The sequence below is a fragment of the Musca domestica genome, unplaced genomic scaffold (assembly GCF_030504385.1).
Source record: "Musca domestica strain aabys unplaced genomic scaffold, Musca_domestica.polishedcontigs.V.1.1 90, whole genome shotgun sequence".
NCBI classification, from domain to species: Eukaryota; Metazoa; Arthropoda; class Insecta; order Diptera; family Muscidae; genus Musca; species Musca domestica.
The window spans coordinates 1,690,143-1,716,966 of NW_026712436.1; the positions used below are offsets into that span (position 1 = coordinate 1,690,143).

General features: G+C 34.7%; 1 protein-coding gene across 2 annotated transcripts in view; it reads right to left on the reverse strand.

The window, feature by feature from the left end:
• Positions 1-26,824, reverse strand: part of LOC101899622 (supervillin) — a 668,298-nt gene that overhangs the window by 582,708 nt on the left and 58,766 nt on the right. The window contains exon 1 of one of the 2 annotated variants that reach the window (XM_011292396.3): positions 13,221-14,081. The exons of the other annotated variant lie outside the window; for it this stretch is intronic. Coding sequence (XP_011290698.1) covers positions 13,221-13,235 — 15 coding nt within the window. The 5' untranslated portion in view covers positions 13,236-14,081. Of the gene's footprint in view, positions 1-13,220; positions 14,082-26,824 lie in introns of those variants that run through there. 2 annotated transcript variants of the gene reach the window in all.

Genomic DNA, 26,824 nt, shown 5'->3' on the forward strand with positions numbered 1-26,824 from the left:
CTTCACGAAATTTAGAATGCAGGTGGGATTGAGGTCAGAATAGAACCCTATTTCTTTTCGAGATAATCGTATTATATTTAGGGGTTGAAATGGACCAAAAACTGAACATTTTCCTGATTTTGCGGTTGCTCTACAGGTCACAGTTATGGACCAATCGAAGCGAAAGTTAGAATGGGGCTAGAGCTTTGGACTGGGCAGAAGCTTTCCAATTTTGATGGTCATCGGGTAATATTTAGTGTTTGAAATAGACCATAGCATTTGTGATAAATAAAATCAAATTTTCCATTAAACCGCTAATCTTTTTAGTGCCGGAGAAATCACAAATAGACGAACAGGTCAATTCTGACCGTTATGTTAATGCCGATAGTAAAAATATCGGATATAAGCTTTCCAATTTTGATTCTTTTTATACCCTACAACACTATGTGTTGGGGGTATTATAAGTTTGATTGGGCCAAAAATTATGTAACACCACAAAATATTGGTTTCCCACATATGGATCTTCCTATCTCGCCGAGCTGAGTCGATCTAGCTATGTATGTCCGTCCGTCCGTCTGTCCGTCTTCCCATGTTAATTTGTAATCACTCTACAGGTCGCAATTATGGCGCAATCTTCACGAAATTTAGAATGCAGGTGGGATTGAGGTCAGAATAGAACCCTATTTCTTTTCGAGATAATCGTATTATATTTAGGGGTTGAAATGGACCAAAAACTGAACATTTTCCTGATTTTGCGGTTGCTCTACAGGTCACAGTTATGGACCAATCGAAGCGAAAGTTAGAATGGGGCTAGAGCTTTGGACTGGGCAGAAGCTTTCCAATTTTGATGGTCATCGGGTAATATTTAGTGTTTGAAATAGACCATAGCATTTGTGATAAATAAAATCAAATTTTCCATTAAACCGCTAATCTTTTTAGTGCCGGAGAAATCACAAATAGACGAACAGGTCAATTCTGACCGTTACGTTAATGCCGATAGTAAAAATATCGGATATATATAGCGAAATATATACAATGTACATATACAAAAGAAGGGGATGTTAGCTAGAATGCTTATATCTCCAGAATGGCTGGAGCGATTTTGACAAATGCTGTCAATTTAGAATGCCCTCTTGGCATAAAAGTATAAAATCTAAAAAAAAAATCGCATAAGGAGATGCCAATAATGATGTTAATATAGATTTTGTAGTATTTTGTGACATTTTTTTATTTTTCATATTTTTTATCGCATGCGATTTTTTCATTCTGACTTATAATATTGAAGTGTATATTTTGTAATATTTTTTCACCTAACAACACTGGGATTATTATATACAGATTACAATTATCGTCCGATCCTCACGAAATTTTTCAGAAAGTCTAGGCCTATCCTATTTCTGCAATATATTTAGAGGTTGAAATGGACCAACAACTAAAAATGTTCCTGATTTTGCAGCCGTTATAAGGTCACAAATAGCAACCAAAGGACACGAAATCTCGCATGAAGTTACACTTTAGGACAGCGGATAGAATGGACCACTACATTTGTGTAAAAATACCAACATTACTTACAGATGATATCCGAAATACACAAAAGGAGAACTTCTTGCTGAAGCCAATCGACACGTCTGAGAAAAGAATTAAGGACAGGGTAGAATTCTAGCATTTTGGATGACCTTTGGATTATATTCAGCTGTAAAATGGACCACAACAACTAACAGCATGACGGAGTGCGTAAATATTTGTCAAAATGCTAAGGGAAATATCTTGGCAGTGCTCCGTGACATAATTTCAAAAGCGAAATCTTGCAACATGGATTTGGACATAAGGGGGCTTCTAACATATTGTAGTGTTGTAGGGTATCACATGGTCGGCCCCGCACGACTATAGCCTTTGCTTACTTGTTTTTTTTTTTTTTTTTTGTTTTTGTTTAAGTAATTTTAAGAAATATTTACATTATTCTTCTAAAATATAATTAAATGCTTTTGGATGAAAATATTTGAAGTAGTAGAAGTAAAAAAGCAATAAGATTGGCCCGGCTAAACTTTGTATATCCTCCACCATTGGGAAAGAATTTGCAAATTAGAAAAAAAATAAATAAAAAAAACAGTATGTTCGTCCGGGCCCTACTTGCCCTCCACAATTTGGAACAAACTAGAAAATTTTCAAAAAAAAAAAAAATAAATCAAATAAATAAATAAATACCATTGAAAATTCTGTTAAAATCTTTAAAATACCTAATATCGGGGGGTACCGTTATATGGGGGATATACGATATCGTGGACCTATATAGACAACTCTCTTTCAGGGGGTGAAATGCTCATAAGGACTCCTTGTGTGGATTTTCAGACCATTCCATTAGAAAATGTGGTTAAAATCATCAAAATACCGAATATGGGGAAGTACCGTTATATTGGGGCTATACGATATCGTGGACCGATATAGCCCATCTTCGAACTTGACCTGCCTGCAGACAAAAGAGAGATCTGTGCAAAATTTTAGCTTCCTATTTTAATTCGTTTAGACTGTAGCGTGATTGCAACAGGCGGACGGACAGGGCTAAATCGTTTTAGAATTTTACGCTGATCAAGAATATATATACTTTGTTGGGTCTAAAATGATTATTTCGATGAGTTACAAACGGAATGACGAACTTAATATACCGTCCATACTATGTATGGTGGAGGGTATAAAAAGCAGCTAAGTTCGACCGGGCTGAACCATTTGGAAGGAACTTTCAAAAAAAAATTCCGGAAACTACCACTTAAATGAAAACTGTTATATTGGGGCTATACGAAGACGTGGACCTGCACAGACAATTTTCTGTCTTAGTCAGTGCTATCCTTTTTGAACTTCAAATACCAAATTTTAAACAATTCCGGTGAATAATGTTGCTAAAATCATCAAAATACCGAATATACAAAGACGTGGAGCTGCATACGAAATTTGTTTCCATAGGTTGTAGTAACCATTAAGATCTCCCAATACGAAATTTGAAACGATTCCGGAGAATAACGTCGCTGAAATCATGAAAATAGCGACTATCGGGAGATACCGTTATATGGAGGCTATACGAATACGTGGGCCGACATGGCCTACTTAACCTGCCTACTGGTAAACTATGCATGTATGCAAAATTTTAGCTTTCTATCTCAATTCGTTCTAAAGATAGCGTGATCACAACAGACGGATAGACAGACGGGCATAGCTAGATCGTTCTAGAATCTTACGCTGATATAGAATATATATACTTTCTAGGGTCTAGGCGGACGGACATCACTAAATCGACATAGAATTTTATGCTTGATTACAAATTAACTTGGACAGATGGACAGACGGACATACATAGCTAGATCGACTCAGCTAGGCGAGATAGGAAGATCCATATATACTTTCCTATGTGGGAAACCAATATTTCGTGGTGTTACATAATTTTTGGGCCAATCGAACTTATAATACCCCCAACACAAAGTGTTGTAGGGTATAATTAAATTGCTTTTTGCTGAAAAGAAAAGTTCACAATGGGTACAATGGCAATACATTTACACCAGTTTAAAATGCTTGGTACTACCGGATTTTTCGAGTTTTCTTCCTAAACACAACTTTTTTTTTTGGATGATGATTTAAACGTCTCTCATTCAGGGCTGTCAGGGGCTGAACTTTTGTTCTATGAAAATATGAAATGAAAAAAAAAATAAAACACCTACTTCCCCAAATAAAATGCTGTAAAAATACTCATTTTCCCCTCTGTTTCTTCTTTTTATTATCAAGAAATATTGCATTTTATTTTTTCTAAGATAATAATCTCTTACACTCCATTAATAAATTACAAATTAAAAAGCCATAAAAATAAATTTAACGGTACATTGACTCACACATGAATGCATTTTCCAGCAACGAGAAAAGAAGAAGAAGAAGAAATGTTAAAAACTCTCAAAATTACCAATCAAGAATCATTCCATGACTTTTTTTGTATTATTCGTTGGCATGGAAACCATGCTGGTCTATTGACCACCACCACCTGACGACCAGATGGATGAATATATGGCAGGCTTGCATGTTTTTTTTTTCTTTCCAATGAAAACAATGCAAGACGCGACGGAGAAAAAAAACGTTTCATTTCAATTTTGTAACGGTCGAATTGACAATACTGATAGCTTGTGGAAATTACGTTAGTTCGAAAATACAAACCATGACTATGGAGAGTAGAATTACATTACATAAATAAGCACGTTGACAATTTGTCAACAATAACAAATGCGAACGTAATAAGAAGAAGTGGTACGACTTAAGGGTTAAAGTGGGCTTGTCTTTCTCAAGCGTTTTGAGGTTTTGCATGACTTTACATATTTCCGTTTTTTATAAGAATTTTTTATTATAAGCTGATTAGTATTACATGGATTTGGAAGAAAGTTTTGTATTTTTAGGAAAAAGTTTAGATGGGAATCGAACCAATATCGACATGTACAAGAGAATTTAAAGAAAACAAGTAAAAAAGCTGTAAGTTCGGCCGGGCCGAACTTTTAATACCTTCCACCATTTGGTACAAATTTGGCAATTTCCAAAAAATAAAACCCGTTAAAAATTCTGTTAAAATCTTAAAAATACCGAATGCTTATACGACGACGTGGGCCTGCATAGGCAACTTTTGTCATAAATTATTACAATATTTAAATGCGAAACTTGAAGAAAAATCTGTTTATAATGTAGCTAAAATCGTCAAAATACCGAATATGGGGGGTACCGTTATATGGGGGCTATACGAAGACGTGGACTTGCACAGAAAATTTTCTGGCATGGCCTGAAGTATCCATTACGAACTTCACATACGAAATTTGAAACAATCCCTGTAAATAACGTCGCTAAAATCATTAAAATACCGAATATCGGGGGGTACCGTTATATGGGGGCTATATGAAGACGTGGACCTACATGGCTCATTTTTTGGTTTAGGATGTAGTATCCATTACGAACTTCAAATACCAAATTTGAAACGATTCCGGTGAATAATGTCGCTAAAATCATCAAAATACCGAATATCGGGAGGTACCGTTATATGGGGGCTATATGATAACTTGGACCTACATGGCCCATTTACGAACTTAACCTGCCTACTGGGAAAAAAATACATGTGTGCAAAATTTAAGCCTTCTATCTCAATTTGTTCGAAAGATAGCGTGATTACAACAGACAGACAGACACACACACAGACAGACAGACGGACATGGCTAAATCGTCTTAGAATTTTACGCTGATCAAGAATATATATACTTTGTTGGGTCTGACATGAATATTTCCACCATAGTATGGTGGAGGGTATAAAAACAGTAAAAAAGTTCAATTTATGTTAACAATTGATGATCAAAATAATATTCATTGTGGGGGAAGTACCAGAGGGAGTGGGCCGGTAAATTCACATAAGATCTCTGGTGTGGCTAAATATTTAGTTTAAAAAGTTTAAAAAGAATCGCTGACTTGTTTCGCAAGGTGTGGGCGGATATGTATCATCTTCGCCCTAAATTCTGTGTCAGAAAAATATTGTAATGTGTAAAATTTGTAGCAAACTTGTGGGGGGTTGACCGATATATCCCATCGTCACACCACATCTTCAGTTAATAGAAATATTAAAATGTGCCGAGTTTGAAAGCAATCAGGTACTCGTATCGCGTTTTATGAACTTCATTGTTGTTCGAAATGTTGACCTTTTTTGAGGGAAGTATCAGAAGGAGTGGAAATGTTGAGATGTGTGAAATTTGAAGGGAATCGGGTGTGTATTTCCTATTTTAGGAAAGTTGTAATTTTTGAAAAATTTTGACGCTTTATGGGGAGATATGTAAATGATGCAATGGACCGATATAGTTAATTTTCGTAACTGACACAAATATTGGGATTTGCAAAGTTTGGTGAACAACAACTTGAAATCGGCTAAAGATATGAATGGGAGCTGCATCAAAACCTGAACCGATATCAGTGAAATGGGCTATGTGTGATATCTGGTACGCAATGCTATTATTGTGAATTGCTTATTGCGAATATGAGGAACTTAAGCTCTTGCATATTTTAGGATTAAGTCCATACATTTTAGGTATAACGAGTCTGCTTCAATGTTACTGATAACATTACGGGGATTATAATGGTAGAAAATGTGAATTCTCTTGCGGGTCACCAAGGGGGTCTCGTAGCAAATCTAATTTATTTATCATAAAATTTTACTAATTTTGCTAAATTTTACTTTAACACCAGGAATTAATTCTAAAATTGTAAAAAAATTAAAGTCGTACTTTATGTGAGTTTATGCAAAATTTCTCCAACTCAAAAACAAAACTATTCTCATTAATCTTCACTGAAGAAATATATATATATATATATATATATATATATATATATATATATATATATATATATATATATGCGAAAAATGTCTCAAATTTGGGTCCCTCTGAATCTGGTAAAGGCTATTATAGGCCTTTGGCCGAAGAACCATAACTATTTTTGGAGGTTTGATCTGCAAACCACTATCTATCAAATCCACTAAGAATTTACCAAAACCCAGAAATATTACAAGAAAATTTTGTTTTAGGAAAAATATGTCAAAAGAAACAAGTGAAAAAAACTAAGTTCGGCCGGGCCGAAATTTCAATACCCTCCACCATATATATATATATATATATATATATATATACATATATATATATATATATATATATATATATATATATATATATATATATATATATATATATATATATATATATATATATATATGTATATATATATATATATATATGTATATATATATATATATATATATGGTGGAGGGTATTGAAATTTCGGCCCGGCCGAACTTAGTTTTTTTCACTTGTTTCTTTTGACATATTTTTCCTAAAACAAAATTTTCTTGTAATATTTCTGGGTTTTGGTAAATTCTTAGTGGATTTGATAGATAGTGGTTTGCAGATCAAACCTCCAAAAATAGTTATGGTTCTTCGGCCAAAGGCCTATAATAGCCTTTACCAGATTCAGAGGGACCCAAATTTGAGACATTTTTCGCAACTTTGTGTTTTTCAGAAATTATTGCATTAAAAAATACAGGTGCACTTCTTATTATGGTCCTATGGAATAAGATTTTCAAACCCTAGCAATATTATGGTCCGCAAAAGAAAGGTGATTTTGCTTCTTATTTTGAGTATTTTGAAAAAACAAAACATATTTTTATAAATTAAGAAAAACTTCCGGAAAGACCCCTTCGCCAATGGAAAATTTTAGAGAAAATTGTTTGTTTGTATTAAGGTTAATTTTTAATTATCTCCCTTTTTTAAATAATGTTTTTCTCAAGGTGCTCGGTGCAGCTACTTAATTTCCCTCTGACCATGTGCTATTTTCCGTTTCGTTGTTGGCCTTTTTGGAGTTGAGCCAAAAAGCATATAATTAGTATGGCATTGTAAAAAACGCACAAAAATATGGCAAGCAATTAAAGTACAGAGTATAATTTATATATAGATTAATGTTTGCATGTACATCACAGCTGGAAATATTGAGTCACCCTAGACTTGGTCCTTCGATATGCATTATTATGAACTTTCCTCATGAATTGTGAGTTATCTATAGTTGTTGCATATAAATGGGTATGAGTTTCTTCCTTTTCGTTCGGCTAAATCGACATAGAATAGTTTGCCGATCATGAATACATGTTTTGTGGAATCTGAAACGATTATTTTGAGAGGGCACACGGAAGGAAGGAATGACCAAGTAACAGTACAATATTAAATCATAATCGTGATATTTGACCTGCGATTATAATTATTGGTGGGATATAATGTCGTTATGCAAATTTTCAATGCCATTTGATCTTTTATTTGTGACATTTGGTGGTAAATACATTCAAAATATTTCACCATCATTATTCGTTTTCAAAAACCAATCATTGATACAATTTAAAACAGAGTGTTGATTCACACTTTATAAGTCTTTATGTTAATTTACTCGCTGCCATGGAATTGTTGTGTTTCGGCCCTCTCAAAAAAAGTTTTACATTAAATGGGGTTTTTTATTGTTATTTTTATAAAAGTGTAACAGTGTTGATGTTGTTTGTTTTTACTTTTTTATGTAAATTTCTCTTTTGTGCCATTCGTTAAATACTTATGAACAATGTTGTTGTCCATCAGTTTTGTAAAGTTTACGAATTCATCAAATTCATTCACAGTTAGTCAGTAGCTCTGCCTAGGTGGCTGGCTGGTTCGGTTGTTAAATAATAGAGATAAATGCCACTCAGTCTGTTTGCCTAGTTCACAGATATGTTAATTACGAAAGAAAGTAATTTATTTATATTTATGTAAACTGTTTGTTTTTTTTTTTTTTTTTTTTTGCAGCAGCAGCAGTGGCAGCAAAGAAAAATATGATTTTCGCAAAAAAGGGGCTTTCATATTTTGCAAATGATCTGGTGGTGAATGTTTCAAGGTGATAAACGTTTTACAATGGAGATCTTTTATATTCCCATCATAAATGCAAACAACTAAAGAAATATGACTCTCAATTCGATAAATGGTGAGAATACTTTTTCCAAATAATATTTAATTGGCTCTTAACAAAAATTACCTGTAGCAGGTAGCAATAATTTAAATAGCAATTTTAAATTATAATTTTTTTTTAATGAAGTGGGAACAGGTATATATTTGAAGAACGTCGGCTTGGTAAATTTTTTTAATGTATGTGGTTCAATACTGGAATCTACATACATACAGTTCTGTTATGAGTATTGGTATAGGAAATCAAGAATATTTGATATTTTATACGGAACAAATTTTAGAATCAATGCTCGGTACAATTGTAATTTTATTATAAGATCTCCAAAAATAATTATCCAACACTTAGTAACTTATTTTGTTTGATTTTTATGAGATATACAAAAAATACATACAATTCAGAAAAATGCATGAAATCTTTATTTGAATTGACAGTATGGTCAATAAAATTTAATGTTTGCAAATTGTTTCATGCAAATGTTTACCACGACTGGGCCTCAAATCGTCCAATCGCTTAGTTAAATTTTTGCATACTCTTTCCAACATTTCAGCTGTTATTTCAGGAATAAATGCTTCAATGTTGCCTTCCTATACGTCAATTGAAGCGGGTTCGTCTGTATAGACATAAGCTTTAACATAGTCCCACAAAAAATAATCTAAAGGTGTAAAAGAGTACGATTTATGCGGCCGAATTGACTGGCCCCGAACGTGAAATAAAATGTTATAAGGCAAGTCAAACTCTTGCATTTTGGGCAAAAAATTCTCAAATTCCAGGTGGAGCTTATAGTGTTCGATTAGTAGATCAAAATACTAAAAAGGTTTTGGATTCCCAGGTGTGGATTTTTAGGATCCATTATTATAGCCTTTGACTACACCAATGGCCTCAAATGCTCATTTGATCTATATTGTGCGAAATTTAAAAAAGAGCTTTAAAATTTGATACAGGACTATGGGTTAAATGTAAAATCATTTGTACAAAATATGGGTCATATCGATCCATCTTTAGGACTATATAGGGGATAACCCCAGATTTTCAAGTATTTTTTTTACTTTTTTGTCATCAATATAGGACCACGTTTTGCTATAATCCTCATATTAAGGGGTACACCTTCTGTTTCAGTTATTTCCAAGGTCTTAGCTGCATTTTTCAATTGATTTGTCCCTTAGTTGGCATCTTGGTTTCTAAGGCTGCTAGAAAACTTCTTCGCAGAAAGTGTTCACTGTTGGCCAATGTATCGGTGTAGGGCCCATATTAAGGTACGTACTAATTTGGGGATTCTCAACCACATTTTCCTATCGATTTGGGGGGGGGGGGGGGGGGGGGGTAGAGAATCAATTTACACAAAAATTTCAACATAGGTTTATATTTTGGAATAGTCGCCATATAATGGTACCTCCAAAGTCCATGTCTCCATATGTAAACCCTAAAAAAACCGACAGTAACCTCAATATAAAATTTCAGAGCTTCAGCTCTATTCCTTCACCGAATGGCACATATATTACTATTTAGTACTTTCCGCATATTTGTAGCACACATTTCCAAAACCACCTTCCTATCTCAATACCATATACCAATCGAGACTTTGGTATAAAATTTGAGGATTCCAGCCTTATCCCTTCACCAACTACCAAATTTAGTACCATTTAGAAATGCTTAGTACGTATTTCCAAAATCACCTCCAAATTTAAACCCTACACACTAACAGTGATCCTAATGCCAAATTTCAGATTTCAAGCAGTATCACCCAATGCCAAACTGTACTAAATTATGTACATTTCCTACACCACCTCCTTATCACAAACCAACCACTAAAAGGGACCTCAATACAAAATTTCAAATTTCCAGCTTCATCTGTCCACCCTAAATAAAACTGTAACATATTTAGTATAATTTAGTACTGTTCGTACATTTTGTACACATTTCCAAAATCACTCTCACATATCAAAATTACTTTCCAACCTTGATTCTCATCCCAAATATCAGGTTTTTATCACTATCCTTTAACATAATTCCAAATTGTTCCACTTTAGAAGTTAAGTACCATTTTAGAACTTTTCGAAACCTTAATGTTCGAATTTCCAAAAACCCTTTGCAACATCTATCCATCACTCCATCGCTGACTCTTATTCCAAATTTTTCGAATTCTAGTTCATTGTGATTGTCCAATAAAAAGTATTTACTTTATTGTACATTTTAGTACTTTTCATACCCTTCGGTACGAATTCCAAAAACCTGGACATTAATATATTAAGTTTGTCATTCGGTTTGTTACATCGAAAATATAAATTTTGAGACCACACAAAGTGAATATATTCTTGATAAGCACACAATTCTATGTCCGTTCATCTGTCTGTCTGATAAGATAAGACTATTATGTCTTTATGCATTTGTTTGTAACATGGAGAAGGAAGCGATATAGACCCATAGTTGCTTTTGAGGATCTCAATAGAATCACTTTCTGAGTCGATTTAATCCGTCTGTCCTTCCCTCCCGCCGTCTTTTCATGTATTTTTGTGAACAAAATGCAGGTCGCAATTATTATCCGATTGAGATGAAATTTTCCAAACAACTTTGACTTGCACAAAGGACGAACCCGATTGAAATTGGTGAGAATCGATTCAAATCTAGATATAGCTCCCATATATATGTTTCATCCGATTTGGTGTTAAAGTCCCTCACATTCATAATATGCACTCCACAACAATAATCTTTGGTACCAGCCTTTAGACACAGCTCAGAAATAAGTGTTTCGAATTTTGTCAAAATCGATTCGGGTTGGGATATAGCTTCCATGTATATCTTTATTTGATTTTAGGTTTTTTTTGGGCACCAAATGGCTAATATCAACCCAAATCGACTGCATTTTGGAACATCCGACCGAATTCAGCCTAGAAGAAAGTACATCAAATTTGGAGAAAATCGGTTCAGATATATATATATGTTTTATCCGATTTGGTGTTAAAGTCCCTCACATGCGTAATATGCCCTCTACAACAATGATATTTAATACCAGACATCAAATACTGCCCGAAAATTCTTCTGTCAAATTTTATCGAGATGGGTTCAGAATTTTATATACCTTCGATATACTTCTTTGCCCGATTTCACGGTTATTGCTTACCCTATATATGTAATATTCAGTATGTATGAAACAGCCCAATGGTGGAGGGTATAAAAATGAAGTGTTTTATGTTCCAAAGACCATAACAACTGTTGTTTTGGTTCTTAAGGGTAGGATGTTAAGTACCAACTCCTTGTTAAAAGCGGAGGATTGACTGCGGTTTTCAAGTAGTTTCTGGTGGCGAAATGAACATATTATTAGAAAACAAGTAAGCAAAGGCTTTAATCTTGCTTGGCCGACCATGTGATACCCAACAAAACTACAATATGTTGAAAGCCCCCTTTATGTCCAAATACATTTTGGAATATTTCGATTTTGAACTAATATCAAAGCGCCCCTCCCAAATGTTACCCTTAGATTTTTGATTGGGAGAATTTGCCTAATATTTACGGAGAATATAATATTTAAGGAGAATAACTAAGATCTATTTATTTCACATATATATTGTACCTATTTTGCTACATATCCGATATCTTGGCTATTAGCATTACTGTAATGGTCAGAAGAGACCTTTTAATGTAGTTGTGATTTGGCCGGAATAAAAAATATTCGCGGTTTAGTGGAATTTTTCGTATTTTTTGACATAAAAGTTATTGCTTATTTTATCCGCTAAATATTGTCCGATTAACATTGAAATTGGTTAGCGTCTGCCTAGCCATGAACTCTAACTCCATGCAAATTTCCGCATCGATTGGTTCATAATTGTGACCTATAGAGCAACTGCAAAATCGGCAAACAATTTTTTGGTCCCTAAATATTGTGCAATAATCTCCAAAAACAATTCTATTCTGACCCTAACCCCACCTCCATTTTTAATTTCGTGAGGATAGGGCCACAATTGCGACCTGTAGCGTGATAACAAATTAACATGGAAAAACGAACAGACGGATGGGCGGACATACGAGATCGACTCAGCTCGGCGAGATAGGAAGATTCCTATGTCGGAAACCATTATTTTCAGGTGTTACATTATTGTTGACCCAATCAAACCCCCAACACATAGTGTTGTAGGGTATAATGAGAAAAAAGAGAGGGAAGAAGGAATGACCTTTTCCCCATGCAAAAAAGAGGTTTCGCCATTACCATAATTTTCTTCCATGTTATTTTCTCTGCTTGAACCCCGCTATATTCTAATGTCCGAAATAGCCCTCTGCTCCCGATTTCTGGCAAATTTTCACCTGTTTCTTGTTAAAAAAGAAGTAGAAATTAATTTTTATTTTGTTGTTTTTGGGTTGTAATGCGAGGTGGTTTTGGGTCGCTCACATGTCTGCCCTGAAGACACAGTGACCCCAACGCATGAAAACCAAAACCAAATGTTTAAGGTGAGTGTGTGTGTGTTTGTTTGGTTTTCCTCAAGACATTGGACTCAAAGAAAATCAAACAAAAACAAAACTGCTTAAGAAAATAGAAAACAAACCTAAAGGTGTTAAAAATGTTGGATTGTCTGGTGGTGAAGAGACAACGCTGGTGGACAACAACAAATTGTGAAGAAAAGAAACAAATAACCTTAACTAAATATAAATAAGAAAATATAAATACAAAGAGAAGAAGACAAAGAAGAAATGAAAAATAAAGAAAAATTAAAATAAATTCTCACCTGTATTAGATACATGATGACGATGATGATAATAAAATATTTGCAACAATTAACACGTTTTTCATTAGCTGGGTGGTATTTCTTGGTTGTTGGTGTTGTTGTTGCTCTTTGTGGTATGGTGTGGTGTGGCGTTGTTTAAATAACACTTCAACAAAAATTGAGTTGAAATAAATTAAAACATTAACACAAAAACGTTGATGAGAATAAGAATTGTGTTGCTGATGTTTGTTGATGACGTTGGTGATGTATGTTTCTGTGTGTATGTGTCTGTGCTTTTGTGGCAAAAGGGTCCAACATACAATGTGGTGGGTGTTGCTGCCACTGCATATACCGGTGGTAATGGTAGATGAAGCTGCTGGTATTTTGTTTTTGTTTACAATGTGAGCTAATTAAGACCAATTAACTGCAGAGACCTCAAACCTGCATTGCGTTGTGGCCGGCATTTAGCGAAATTTAATAATGAGCGAAGTTTGCTTTAGCAATTGGCGATTTGAAATACTTTTGATGGGTTTTGTTATTGTTTTCTTTTTTAATTCTTGCTATTTTTTCTGTTTTTTGTTTTTACAATGTTCGGCTCTATTTAATTTTCACTTTAATATTGAGAATATGCATTCAGTTTTCTTTGAATTTTGTTGTGGCATGCATAATTTATTTCTGTCTGTTTTGCTCCAATTGAGAATATTGAAAATTTTCCTTTAGATTTCTTTAGTAATTTTAATAATACTTTTCATTCGAATAATTTGGTTTTGGAATAGATATCTATTTTTTAAGTTATTTTTACTTTTTTAAATTTTATCTCAAAGTAGTAAAGCTGATTATTTCGACAATTGTATTTTAATTTTTATTAGACCAATCACAATTTTGAGTTTGTTTTTTTTTTCAATTTTATTTTTTTATAACTCTTATTTGATAGTAGTGTTATAAATTTCAAAACAGGTTTTTAATAACTTTTTTTGCATGTGCACCACATAAAATTCAATTCTTGAAAATTAATACCAGTTCAAAACTCAGCCTCATAAAATTTCCAAGTAATTGACGCAATCACACACACACACAAATTTTAATGGAAATTTTAATTTATTTTTAATTTAACTTTTTTATATATCACAATCTCTCAATACTTGTTTTGATCTCTTTTTTGTTGGGGGGAGGCCTCTTCGTTGTTATTTTTTTTTTCGTTACGTTTTAATGCAAAATTTTTTATTTTGTATTTCAAAAATTTTTGCCAAAACTTGTTGTTTCCGTTTTTAAGAGCCAGAGTACGAGCAGGAAAAAATAAACTGAATTTTGGCACTTTTTTCCAAATAAACGAAAAAAGTGTTCAGTTTTATGATATTTCGAAATTTTTTGTATTTAAATTTGTTGTTGTTGTTATTGTGATTTATATCCAATGAGCCGGCTTGTTTGTTTTATGATGGACCATTAAAAAGATTCACTGCATGATTATTTGAACTGCTGGAAAATTTTTTTAAAATTTAAATTGTATTCACTTTTCAAAACACTACATACAGTACGAGCTCAATTAATGCAATCGTTTTATGTAAAAAGTATTCAAAAGTGACTGAGAATCAACACTCAGACGAAACGGCTGAAGCTAGAATCTTGAAATTTTGCATGAAGGCCAGTTTTGGTGGGTAGGCGTGTGATAAAAGGATACGAAAAGTACTAAAATGTACAAAAAATTAAATATTCTGTATTGGACAAACGGAATGAATGAAGAATTCTGAAATTTAGAATGAGAGTCACTGCTACAGTGGAGCATAGATGGACCAAAGAGTTTTCGGAAATTTCTACAAAAAGGGTATGAAAAGTACTAAAATGTACAAAAAATTAAATATATTGTATTGGACACACAAAATGACCTAAAGTTCTGAAATTTGGAATGAGAGTGACTGCTAGAGTAGAGGATAGATGTACCAAAAGGGGTTTCGAAAATTCGAACTTTAAGGTTACGAAAAATTCTAAAATGGTATTAAACTTCTAAAAGGGCACCATTTGGTATTATGCGAATGGATTGAGCTAAAAACCTTAAATTTGGTATGAGAACCAAGTGTGCGAAATGTACTAAATTTGGAACAGTTTGGTTTAGTTTGAATGGATGAAGCTGGATTTTTGAAATTTTCTATAGGGGTCCCTTTGGTGGTAGTTTTGTGATAAAAAAGTGGTTTTGAAAATGTGTACTACAAGTGCACGAAATGTACTAAATAGTACTATATTTGCTACAATTTGGTATTGGGTAAATATATTGTGCTTGAAATACAAAATTTGGCCACCAGAACTCAAAAGCCGACCATGGTGATGGTGTGGGCCGCCATAACAGCCGATGGTCACTCTCCGCTCGTATTAATCGACCGTGGCATCAGAATAAATGCCGAATATTATCGCGAAAATATTCTGGAAGGTGTATTAAAGCCTTGAGCACGCAAACATTTTGGCCGCAGACCTTGGACATTCCAACAGGACTCAGCACCATCGCACTCAGCACGCGCCAACCAAGAATGGTTACAAAATGAGGTTCCTCGCTTCATTTCCAGCGCACATTGGCCACCAAAATCTACGGATACCAATCCGTTGGACTATTGTGTCTGGAGTATTTTGGAAAGCAAGGTTTGCAATAAAAAATACCAAAGTGTCGACCACCTCAAGCAAGCGCTTCGCCGGGAATGGGCCAAAATACCGCAGAGCAACATTCGGGCAGAGTGTGGCGGTTTCATTGGCCGTTTGAAGGGCATAATTCGTGAGAAAGGTAACCAATTCGAATAAATCTAAACTTATTCTTAAAATGTTTTGCTATTTCCGACATTATTTGCTTTCATTCAATAAAATTTATAAAAAAAAATTTAAAAATTATGTCGTTTGACTTTGTTGCAGTTTTTTCTATCTCACCCTGTAGAGCAGGAAGCCCAAAATTTGATATTGAGGTCTCTGTTGCTATCTAGAATTAAAATGTGTAGGCGGTTTTGGTGTACTAAGTACTACTAAATTTTGTATTGGTTGAAGGAATAGAGGTGATATCCTGAAATTTGATATTGATGTCAATGTTGGTTTCTATGCTTGCATATGGGGAGACATTGAAATAGTCTTACTAATATCCTCCTCGTTAAACTTCAACATGAAAGATTTTGAACACTTTTTGGTGTACAAGGTAAACATTTCCCCATTATTCTTTCCGAAAAAGGAATAGCTTGAATAATATATAAAACCTTGAAAGTCTAAAATTGTGCATTTTGATTACTAAAATTTTAGACTGGAAAAGATCGTGACATAACTCTCAAAAAATACGAAAATACGGTCCGTTTTTCTCAAATCCTTAAATATTTTAAAATTTCTTCCATTTCAGGATCTATTGTTGATTATTTGTATTCCAACATTGCATTGATTGAGCTCGTACTGTAATGACATTTTTCGGTGAAGTATATTTTTCTTTTCAAATAAATGGCATGTATGTATATCTCATGAACAGCAGCCATTCAAATTTTTATTCACTTTTAAAAAAAAAACTCACATTTATTCACAAATACACTTTACGCCAGAAAATATATTGCACTTTGTTGTTGGTGTTGTTGATTTTTTATATTTTTGCTTGCTATCCATGTGTGAAATATTTTTTTTCCAAGAAGAAGATTTAATATTTCTTCATAAAATTTCACATCATAACAGATATAAATGATTCACTCGACTATTTATTATGCGTTATTTTTAATTCTTTATTTTTCTATTTTTAAACGTTGCTTTATTTCTATTTCCGTGTTTTCTATTTACATATTGCATTGAGTTATTTTTTTAATATGCGTTAACTAGTTTTTTTTTTTTTTGTTACGTTTATTTTTGTTTCTTCTTTTGTTATTTTCTCTTATTCACATTGCGCGCTACCTGTTCGACGTCCGTACGTCTCAAAGTCTGAAAGGTAATTGAAAATGCAAAAATGAAAAATGGTTGCTTGAATTGGTTTGTTGTTTACTTTTGGTTTGTTGTCCATGCAGGCGGATGGATGGATGGATGGACGGATGGTATGGCGCGAAGTTTGTTATTGGCTGTCGAGCAAACAAATTGTATGTGTTCATACTGGAATATTGTATAATGTTGAATGTTCGAACAACGAGGTTTGAACCAATTAACAGTGGGGGATAAGTGTTATACAAATCAGAAAATAGAAATACTGAAATAAATATTACCATCGAAGTATCTATTTATGATGAACGTAGTTATGCCCAACGACTAAAATCGAAAATTGTATAGCAGAAACATGTGCCTTATTTTACAATGTAAAAAGAAGTATTAGTTTTTTATTTCAAACTAGCAAGTACACGCGACTTCATAAACTAAAAGTCCGCCTGAAAATTTGAGGTTTCGTTGCAACAATTCGTGTTAGGCCTTTTTAGTACCCAAAATGCTATATTTTTTTAGTTTGGCAAAATTATTAAATCAAAATTTCATATATCGTACTTCATATATCGTACTTTTCAGATTTTTAAGGTTTTATATACAGAGTGAGATAAAAAAACTGCAATAACTTCAGACTGCTGTTATTTCTAAGCTACTCGTCCGACACCTGTTAAAATTATTCCATTGACAGCTCATTATATTGTTTACAAACTAACAAAAGCATTTTGGTGAGAATTATCCAGAAAAATAGTTTTTCGCGATGGAATTCAAGCGTGATAGTGTCATTTCTTTTTATTTGGCTGGAAAACTACAAGTGGCTATCGTCAGAGCACTCCAGCATTTAAATGTGAATAAATCTTTTGTGTCTCATACCATCGCTTATTACCGTGATACTGGTAGCTAGCCCGACGTCAGCGAAGTGGTCGGAAGAAAAGAGCAACATCAGCAGAAGTGGTTCGAAAAGTAAAGAAGCGACTTGAAAAATGGCTCGTGAGCTGAACATATCGCAATATTCCATTCGGCAAATATTTAAAAATGAGCTCGGAGTAAAGCCATTGAAATGCCAAAAAGTGCAAGAACTTATACCTCAACAGAAAGAAAATAGACTCAAAAGAGCTAAAGAATTGCTTCGCTTGGCCGAAAGTGGTGAACCGCCGAATTTGGTTTTCTCCGATGAGAAAACATTCGTTGTACAGCACTTTTTAAACAAACAAAATTATCGAGTTTACTTGCCACAGAGGTCAGCTGAAAATGTGCACCTTCGGTTGGCCACCAGAACTCAAGCGCCGGCCATTGTGATGATGTGGGCTGTAATAACAGCCGATGGTCGCTCTCCTCTCGTATTAAACGACCGTGGCATCAGAATAAATGCCGAATTTTATCGCGAAAATATTCTGTAAGGTATATTAAAGCCTTGGGCATGCAAACATTTTGGACGCAGACCTTTGACATTCTAACAGGACTCAGAACCATCGCACTCAGCACGCGTCACCCAAGAATGGTTACAAAATGAGGTTTCTCGCTTCATTTCCAGAGCTCAATGGCCACCAAAATCTACGGATTCCAATCCGTTGGACTATTGTGTGTGGAGTATTTTGGAAAGCAAGGTTGACACTAAAAAATACCAAAGTGTCGGTCACTTCAAGCAAGCGCTTCGCCTGGAATGGACCAAAATACCACAGAGCAAAATTCGGGCAGCGTGTGACGGTTTCATTGGCCGTTTGAAGGCCATAATTCGTGTCAAAGATGACCAATTCGAAGAAATCTAAACTTATTCTAAAATTTGATGCTATTTCCGAAATTTTTTGCTTTCATTCAATAAATTTAGTTGCAGTTTTTTTATCTTACTCTGTATTTCTGAAGATTATCCTTTTTCGGAAAGAATAATAGGAAAATGTTTACCGTTTGCACCACAAAGTCTTCAAAATCTTTCATTTTTAAGTCTACCGAGGAGGATATAAGTAAAAACTGAGTTAAATATTGAAGATACCAACAGAAACCACAATATTAAATTATGGGATTTCAGCTCTACCCCTTCACCCAAGACTCAATTTAGAATAGATTTAGTACGCATTTCCTAAACCACCTCGCTATCTTAATCCTAGATATCAACAGAGAACACAGAATCAAGATTCGGCATTTCAGCTCTACACCTTCACACAATACTAAATATAATACTATTTAATAATTTTCGTACAATTCCAGATGCCAACAAAGACCTCAATATCAAATTGCGGGAATCCAGCTCTATCCCTTCGCCCAATACACAATTTCGTACTATTTAGTACTTTCCGTACAATTATAGAACACATTTCCATAACCAGCTCTATATCTCAACCACAGGCACCATCTATACCAAATTTCAGAATTTCCCCTCTATTCCTTCATCTAATACCAAATTTAGTACTTTTCGTACAATTATAGTACCAATTTTCAAAATCACTTCCATATCTCAATTCCAGATCCAGATCAACAGTGACATCAATATCAAATTTCAGCTCTATTCTTTCCCCAAATGCGAAATTGAGTACTATTTAGTGCCTTTCGTACAATTTTAGTACACATTTCAAAACTCACCGTCATATGTCCAGGCTACACATGAACAGCTCTATCTGTTCACCCAATACCAAAATGTTCGAAATGTAGTACTATTTAGCACTTTTCGCGCACTTGTTGTACACATTTCCAAAACCACCTCACAAACTTACCAGCCACGGGACCCCAATACAAAATTTCAAATTGCCATCTACTTCTCTTCACAAAAAATGTAGTTGTACTTTTGTACTACGAACGTACGTACGTACTTTTTTGGTACGAATCCAAATCACCCGTCATGTTGCAACCAAACCGCAGAAAAGGTAATCCTAATGTCAAATTTTAGGCATCCTATTTAATCCCTTACCCAAATACCTCATTTAGTACCATTTCAAAGAATATAGTTCACCCCATAGAAAAAGAAAAAATCATTCGATTTTATGCAAACCTTGAAAATCCCAATCAGGGCTAGGTCAGATGCAGCCCACTCCATTAAGTACCTCCCCTACAAGGGGTCAAAATTTTGAATAATTGTAAAATGTAAAACAAGGGTCGGATTGTCTTCAAATTCTGCACATTGCTATATGCTGTGAAGATTCTAGATATCGACCCACCTCCCATACAACGGGTCAAAATTTAGAATAATTATAACTCTTTTAAAATGCGTTGTAGGAGTCGGATTGCCTCCAAATCACACAAATCACAATATTTTTATTAACTCAAGATTTGGTATGAAGATGGAATACATCAGTCCACACCTTCTGGTGCACACACATGCATTGAATAACAAAAGACTCACAATATTCGCCCCTATGTTGACCACAATTCAAAATTTAAAGATTCCAGCTTCATCCGCTTCCTCTAGGAGTTAATGAATTAGCCAGTCAGTAAATCCCTCATATTAGTTTAAAATTATTGTGATCCACTGTATATAACACTTTTTATAAGCCACCATGACCTTTCCCAAAAAAAATGTGCGACACACAAAATGCACCACAATGCATAGAACTTGATTTAATGTTCAAATGGAAATATTCTTATCAAACCAACTACAGGAGGCATGTGAACATCATTATTACGAAAACAAACCTCATCGAACCATAAACACAACCTAGTTCACCAAACACACATGCAGTACAACACAAAATGTTTGATATTGTGTGCTACCGAGCAACATGTTTGTCAACATTTGTGTCCAAACATTTCGTTGATTGTTTTTTTATTTGCCTGGAAGATAATAATCATCATCGTCATTATCATCTTTGGCCAGAAAATGCATTATTATCATTTTTGCCAAACATAACCTGAAATCGTGGAGATGGATGGCGGAGCCAGTTTTACGCATAATTTTCTTTTGCAGACTGTTTGCTGTAACTTAAAAGTGAATTTTGTTTCGTAAATATGAACAATTTTTCGTGAGCAAAAAAAATGTGCACAGAAATACAAACACACACACACACGTACATACTTACAGATTGTGGTCACATTAATGCCATGCAATGGTAATTGACACATAACAACTTTACTTTCATTACATTTGTATGGCCAGGATCACTACCAGGAGAGGATATAGCATTTTTGTGTGGATCAATCGATTGTAACACAATGAAATTCAGCAGATCATGAAAGTAGAGCAATAAAAATGTTACTTTGCGTTTTCAAAGTTTACATCACAAAGTAACCAAATTGAAGGGGCAAGCCTCTCGTTTTCTTTGAAATTTTCGGATTAAGATTCCTTTGAAACCGTTGATTTTAGGTATATAGTGTCATTGCCGATATTGCATATAAACAAGTTAAAAAGTACCCTCCATGGAGTAGGTTCCGAAGGAATGGGCCAATATTGTCCAATATCAAATAAATGTTGCGACGTGCCAAGTTCGGACTATATTGGTTACTTCTTTCACTTTATATGAGATATGTCTTAAAATGTTAAAATCAGGTAATATATATAGTACACCCAAGTATTCCATTTTCATACTTCATCCAAATATTGGTATGGACAAAATTGCAAAAAAAAAAATCGAACATTTACATCCAATTTTATGCGAAACCAAAAATTGCACATTCATCTCATGTTTCTAATTGAGAGAAATATTTAGAAGTTGTAAAGAATCGCTGACTTGATCCGAAAGTTTTGACAGATAAAAGTATTGAATATTGAGACCGTTTGTGGGTGTGGTGCCAGAAGGGCTTCGCAGATATAAAAATTTTAAATTTAAATTTTACATTTTTTTTAATCTTATTGAATGAAAGCAAAAATGTCGGAAGCAGCATCGAATTTTAGAATAAGTTTAGATTTATTCGAATTGGTCGCCTTTGGCACAAATTATGGCCCACAAATAGCCAATGAAAACGTCACACGCTGCCCGAATATTGCTCTGCGGTATTTTGACCTATTCTGGCGAAGGGCTTGCTTGAGATGATCGACACTTGGGTGAGATGATCGACGATTGGTATCCGGAGATTGGCCATAGTGCGCTGGAAATGAGGCGAGAAACCTCATTTTGTAACCATTCTTGGTTGACGTGTGTTGAGTGCTTTTGTGCTGAGTCCTGTCGGAATGTCCAAGGTCTGTGGCCAAAATGTTTGCGTGCCCAAGGCTTTAATACTCCCTCCAAAATATTTTCGAGTTAATATTCTTCATTTATTCCGTATCGGCTGTTATGGCGGCCCACACCCTCACCATGGCCGGCGCTTGAGTTCTGTTGGCCAACCGAAGATGCACATTTTCAGCTTAAAGTAAATAATTTTTTTGTTTACAAAATGCTGGACAACGAATGTTTTCTCAATTCGGCAGTTCACCACTTTCGGCCAAGCCAAGCAACTCTTTAGCTCTTTTGAGTCTATTTTCTTTCTGTTGCGGTGTAAGTTCTTGCACTTTTTGCAATTTCCCCCGCTTTACCCCGAGATCATTTTTCAATATTTGCCGGATGAAATATTGCGATATGTTCAGCTCATGAGCCATTTTTCGGCCACTGCGACGCGGGTTTTGATCAATGGCTTTTTTTACTTTTCGAACCATTTCTGCTGTTGTTGCTGTTTTCTTCCGTCCACTTCCTTGACGTCGGGCTACGTTACCAGTAACACGGTAACGAGCGATGGTACGAGATACAAAAGAACTATTCACATTTAAATGCCGGTGTGCTCTAACGATAGCCACTTGTGGTTTTCAAGCCAAATATAAAGAAATCATACTATCACGCTTGAATTCCTTCGCGAATAACTTTTTTTCTGGTAAATTCTCACCAAAATGCTTTTGTACGCTAGTAGACAATATAATGAGCGGTCACTGGAATAATTTGAACAGCTGTCAGAACAGAAATGACAGCAGTCTGTAGTTGGTTGCAGATTTTTCATCTTACCCTGTATATATGTGAGCTATAGCTATCTATATCTGAACCAATTTTCACCGTATTTGATGTACTTGCTCCTAGACTGAATTCGGTCGGATATGCCAAAATTCAGGTCATTTGAACTAATATTGGTCATTGGGTGCACAATTAACCCGAAATCGGTATATGGGAGCCATATCTAAATTTAAACATATTTTCACCAATTTCAATAGGGTTCGTCCTTGGCCCAAACAATTATTGTTTGTAAAATTTCAATCGGATAATAAATGCGACCTGCATTTTGTTCACAAAAATACATTGACGGGCGGACGGACGGACTGACATACATAAATCGACTAAGAAAGTGATTCTATGAAAATCCTCAAAAGTAACTATGGGCCTATCTAGCTTCTTCCCTATGTTACAAACAAATGCATAAAGCCATAATACCCTTACCACTATGTGGTGTAGGGTATGAACATATTTTCTTCGTCATTAGGCATAATCTCGCAACTTCTTTAGGGGATGTGTTCCCTGATCCCTGACTAAGATCCTTTTAACACAACATATTTAGAATTGTAGGGTATTGATCGATTCCACCACTAAAAATTATTTCTTGGTTTGATTTTTCTCGCAGCATCTATTTTCGATTAAGTTTTTGTGTGATAATTTCCAAATTGGTAACGGAAATGCAACACCGCACAACGCTGCAGCGCATCGATTGGAGCTGTCATACCGGGTTGTGTGCACACTTTTATGGCAATTATATTGGTGGTGGTGTCTCTTTTTTTTAGCAGATTGTCAACACACCAAAAAGAGGCGGCAAAAATAAATCGAATGCGAAATTGTAGCAACGATCAGGTGGTAAGTTTTGTGCCGATCATTGATAATTACAAATTTAAATTGTTTTTTTTTTTACCTTGTCGCAGTTTGCCGTTAGAGATGACGATGCACAGTGACTTAAAATTTTTCTGGTAAAAATCCATCATTTTTAACACCACCGATTTTAAAAATATTGATGGGATTCGAGTAAAAATATCACAACAAAAGTAGCCAAAAAACAAATTAAGTCAGACCGAAATTTTAAATGAAATGAATGGCATTGTGAATTTAGATAAGGCTTGACCATTTATCCATCAAAATATGCAGAATTGATAGGGTTACTGTTGTATACTAGCTACGAGTATTTCAAAGTTTTGACCAACATTGAAATACTTTGCAAGATTTTTTTTCTTTTTGCTAAGATTTCAAAAATATCAAATTACAGCCACCTTGTGAAAATGCGAGCAGGGCCTTCATTGGATCACTCAAATCATAGAAAAAAATACACTTAGTTATCTAATTATAATTAATATTTATTTTTTCTCCATTAAATAACGATCACACAATCAAATTTTCTAGCATTGACCCACTGTGCACCAGCGAAAGCAAGTTAGAAACAAAAAACATGTCTTTGTGCTGACTTCAATTTCATTTTCGCGTAAAACAACTTGCTGTGATATCCTGTTTTGCCATTAATGTCGTATCGATCTTGCTGGACAAAGTGAGTCTAAACAACCGACCGTTGACAGAGTGATTTCATAACATGACATATATTGATAATAATAATGCGAAAGAGTTCGAAACAAAACCTGCGGAAATCAGGCGAACAACGCACCAACATTAAACGCATTTTAAGGGGGGAGAGAGGTGATGTACACGTCTCTTGTGAAATGTTGTTTCAAGTAAAAAATTGGATTTTGTTGTAGTTAAGAATAGTTGTCGATTAGAATAAGAACGTAGCTGAATTTATTTTTTAAAAATAGTTTAAATTTTTAAAAACTTCGACGAACAGATTTCTGGAAAAATTAGAAATTGTGTGCCTTTTAAAGACATTTTAGATTGTTTATAATTAATTTTCTGAATCTGTAAAATTATTTTTTTTTCTTTGAGATGATAATACAGAGGCTATATATCAATTGATACGACCGAATCGTGCCTCATAAGTAACATTTTCAGACCCTAGATCACTTTGGCCGAAATTCGTTTCAGGACATTTGCAGTTAATCTAGGGGTTTTTTTGCTTGCCTCACAATAACCCACGAAGGGAGCATCCGATTCTGTCCAAACTTGATACATCATAATATTATTGTCAAATTTAGATCGAGTTCGGAGACGGCCTTCTCCTTCCGGTTCCTCTCCCCCCCAAAGAAAAAAATCAACATTTATATAGAAAATTTAATTTACCTCATTTAATTAATTTAATTTACCTCATGGAAAAAAGAAAGGATCCTCCGATTTGGTTCCAACTTTGTAAATCCTAATATTTGTAACAGTGCTACGTCAGATGGGAAAATAGCCCACTTCTTCTAGTACCTCCCCAACAAAGGGTTAACATTTTAAATAATCACGACGCTTATGAAACGAGCATCCGATTCTTTTCGGATTTGGCACATCCTAATATTTCTACCAACAAAAGATCTAGTGTGGAGATGGGGTACATCGGTCCACTCCTTCTGGCACCTCTCCCACAAAGGGTCCAAAAATTTGAATAATCATATCTCTAATAAAATGTGAAATAATAGTCCGAGATTCTTCAAATTTAGCACATCTTAATATTTATACCAACAGAAGATAGAACTGACAGATCTCCCTCTCTCTCTCTCTCAGGTACCTTTTCCACAAGGGTCAATAATTTCAATAGTAAAACGCTCATAAAATGCGAAATAAGCATACGATTCTTTTCAAATTTTACACATCCTAATATTTTAACCAACGCAAAATTTGGTATGAAGATGGTAGAAGTCGGTGCATAACTTCTGGTCATTGCGCCTTATATACTTATACAGTGTGAGATGAAAAAACTGCAACCAATCTCAAACTTCTGTCTTTTCTAACTCACTCGTCCGACAGCTGTTAAAATTACTCCAGTAACAGCTCATTATATTGTTTACAAGCGTACAAAAGCATTTTGGTGAGAATTTTCCAGAAAAAAAGTTATTCGTGATGGAATTCAAGCGTGATAGTGTGATTTCTTTATATTTGGCTGAAAAACCACAAGTGGCTATCGTTAGAGCACTCCAGCATTTAAATGTAAATAAATCGTTTGTGTCTCGTACTATCGCTCGTTACCGTGTTACTGGTAACGTAGCCCGACGTCAAGGAAGTGCACGGAGAAAACAGCAACATCAGCAGAAATGGTTCGAAGAGTAAAGTAGCGACTTGATCGAAACCCGTGTCACAGTGGCCGAAAAATGGCTCGTGAGCTGAACATATAGCAAGACTCCATTCGGCAAATATTGAAAAATGAGCTCGGGGTAAAGCCATTGAAATTCCGAAAAGTGCAAAAACACTGCAACCGAAAGAAAATAGACTCAAAAGAGCTAAAGAGTTGCTTCGCTTGGCCGAAAGTGGTGAACTACCGAATTTGGTTTTCTCCGATGAGAAAACCTTCATTGTCCAGCAGTTTTTAAACAAACAAAGTGAATGATGATCGAGTTTACTTTCCAAAGAGATCAGCTGAAAATGTGCACCTTCAGTTGGCCACCTGAATTCAAGCGCCGGTCATGGTGATGGTGTGGGCCGCCTTAACAGCCGATGTCGAATAATATGAGCGGCATTAGAAAAAATGCCGACTATTATTGTGGAGGGTGTATTAACCCTTTCAGTGTCAATGAAAATTTTTGTCGAGATAAAAATCTGAAATTCCGTACTAATTTACTAAAATGTGCTCAGAAATTCGAAAACGAAACTAATAGAATAGAACTGCAATATTTGTAAATAGCGAACGTGTCTGTTATTAAAAAATATCAAAAATAACGGTTCGTAAGAAAAACAAAAAATTGCAAAGAAAGAGAGTACTTTTAAATGTCA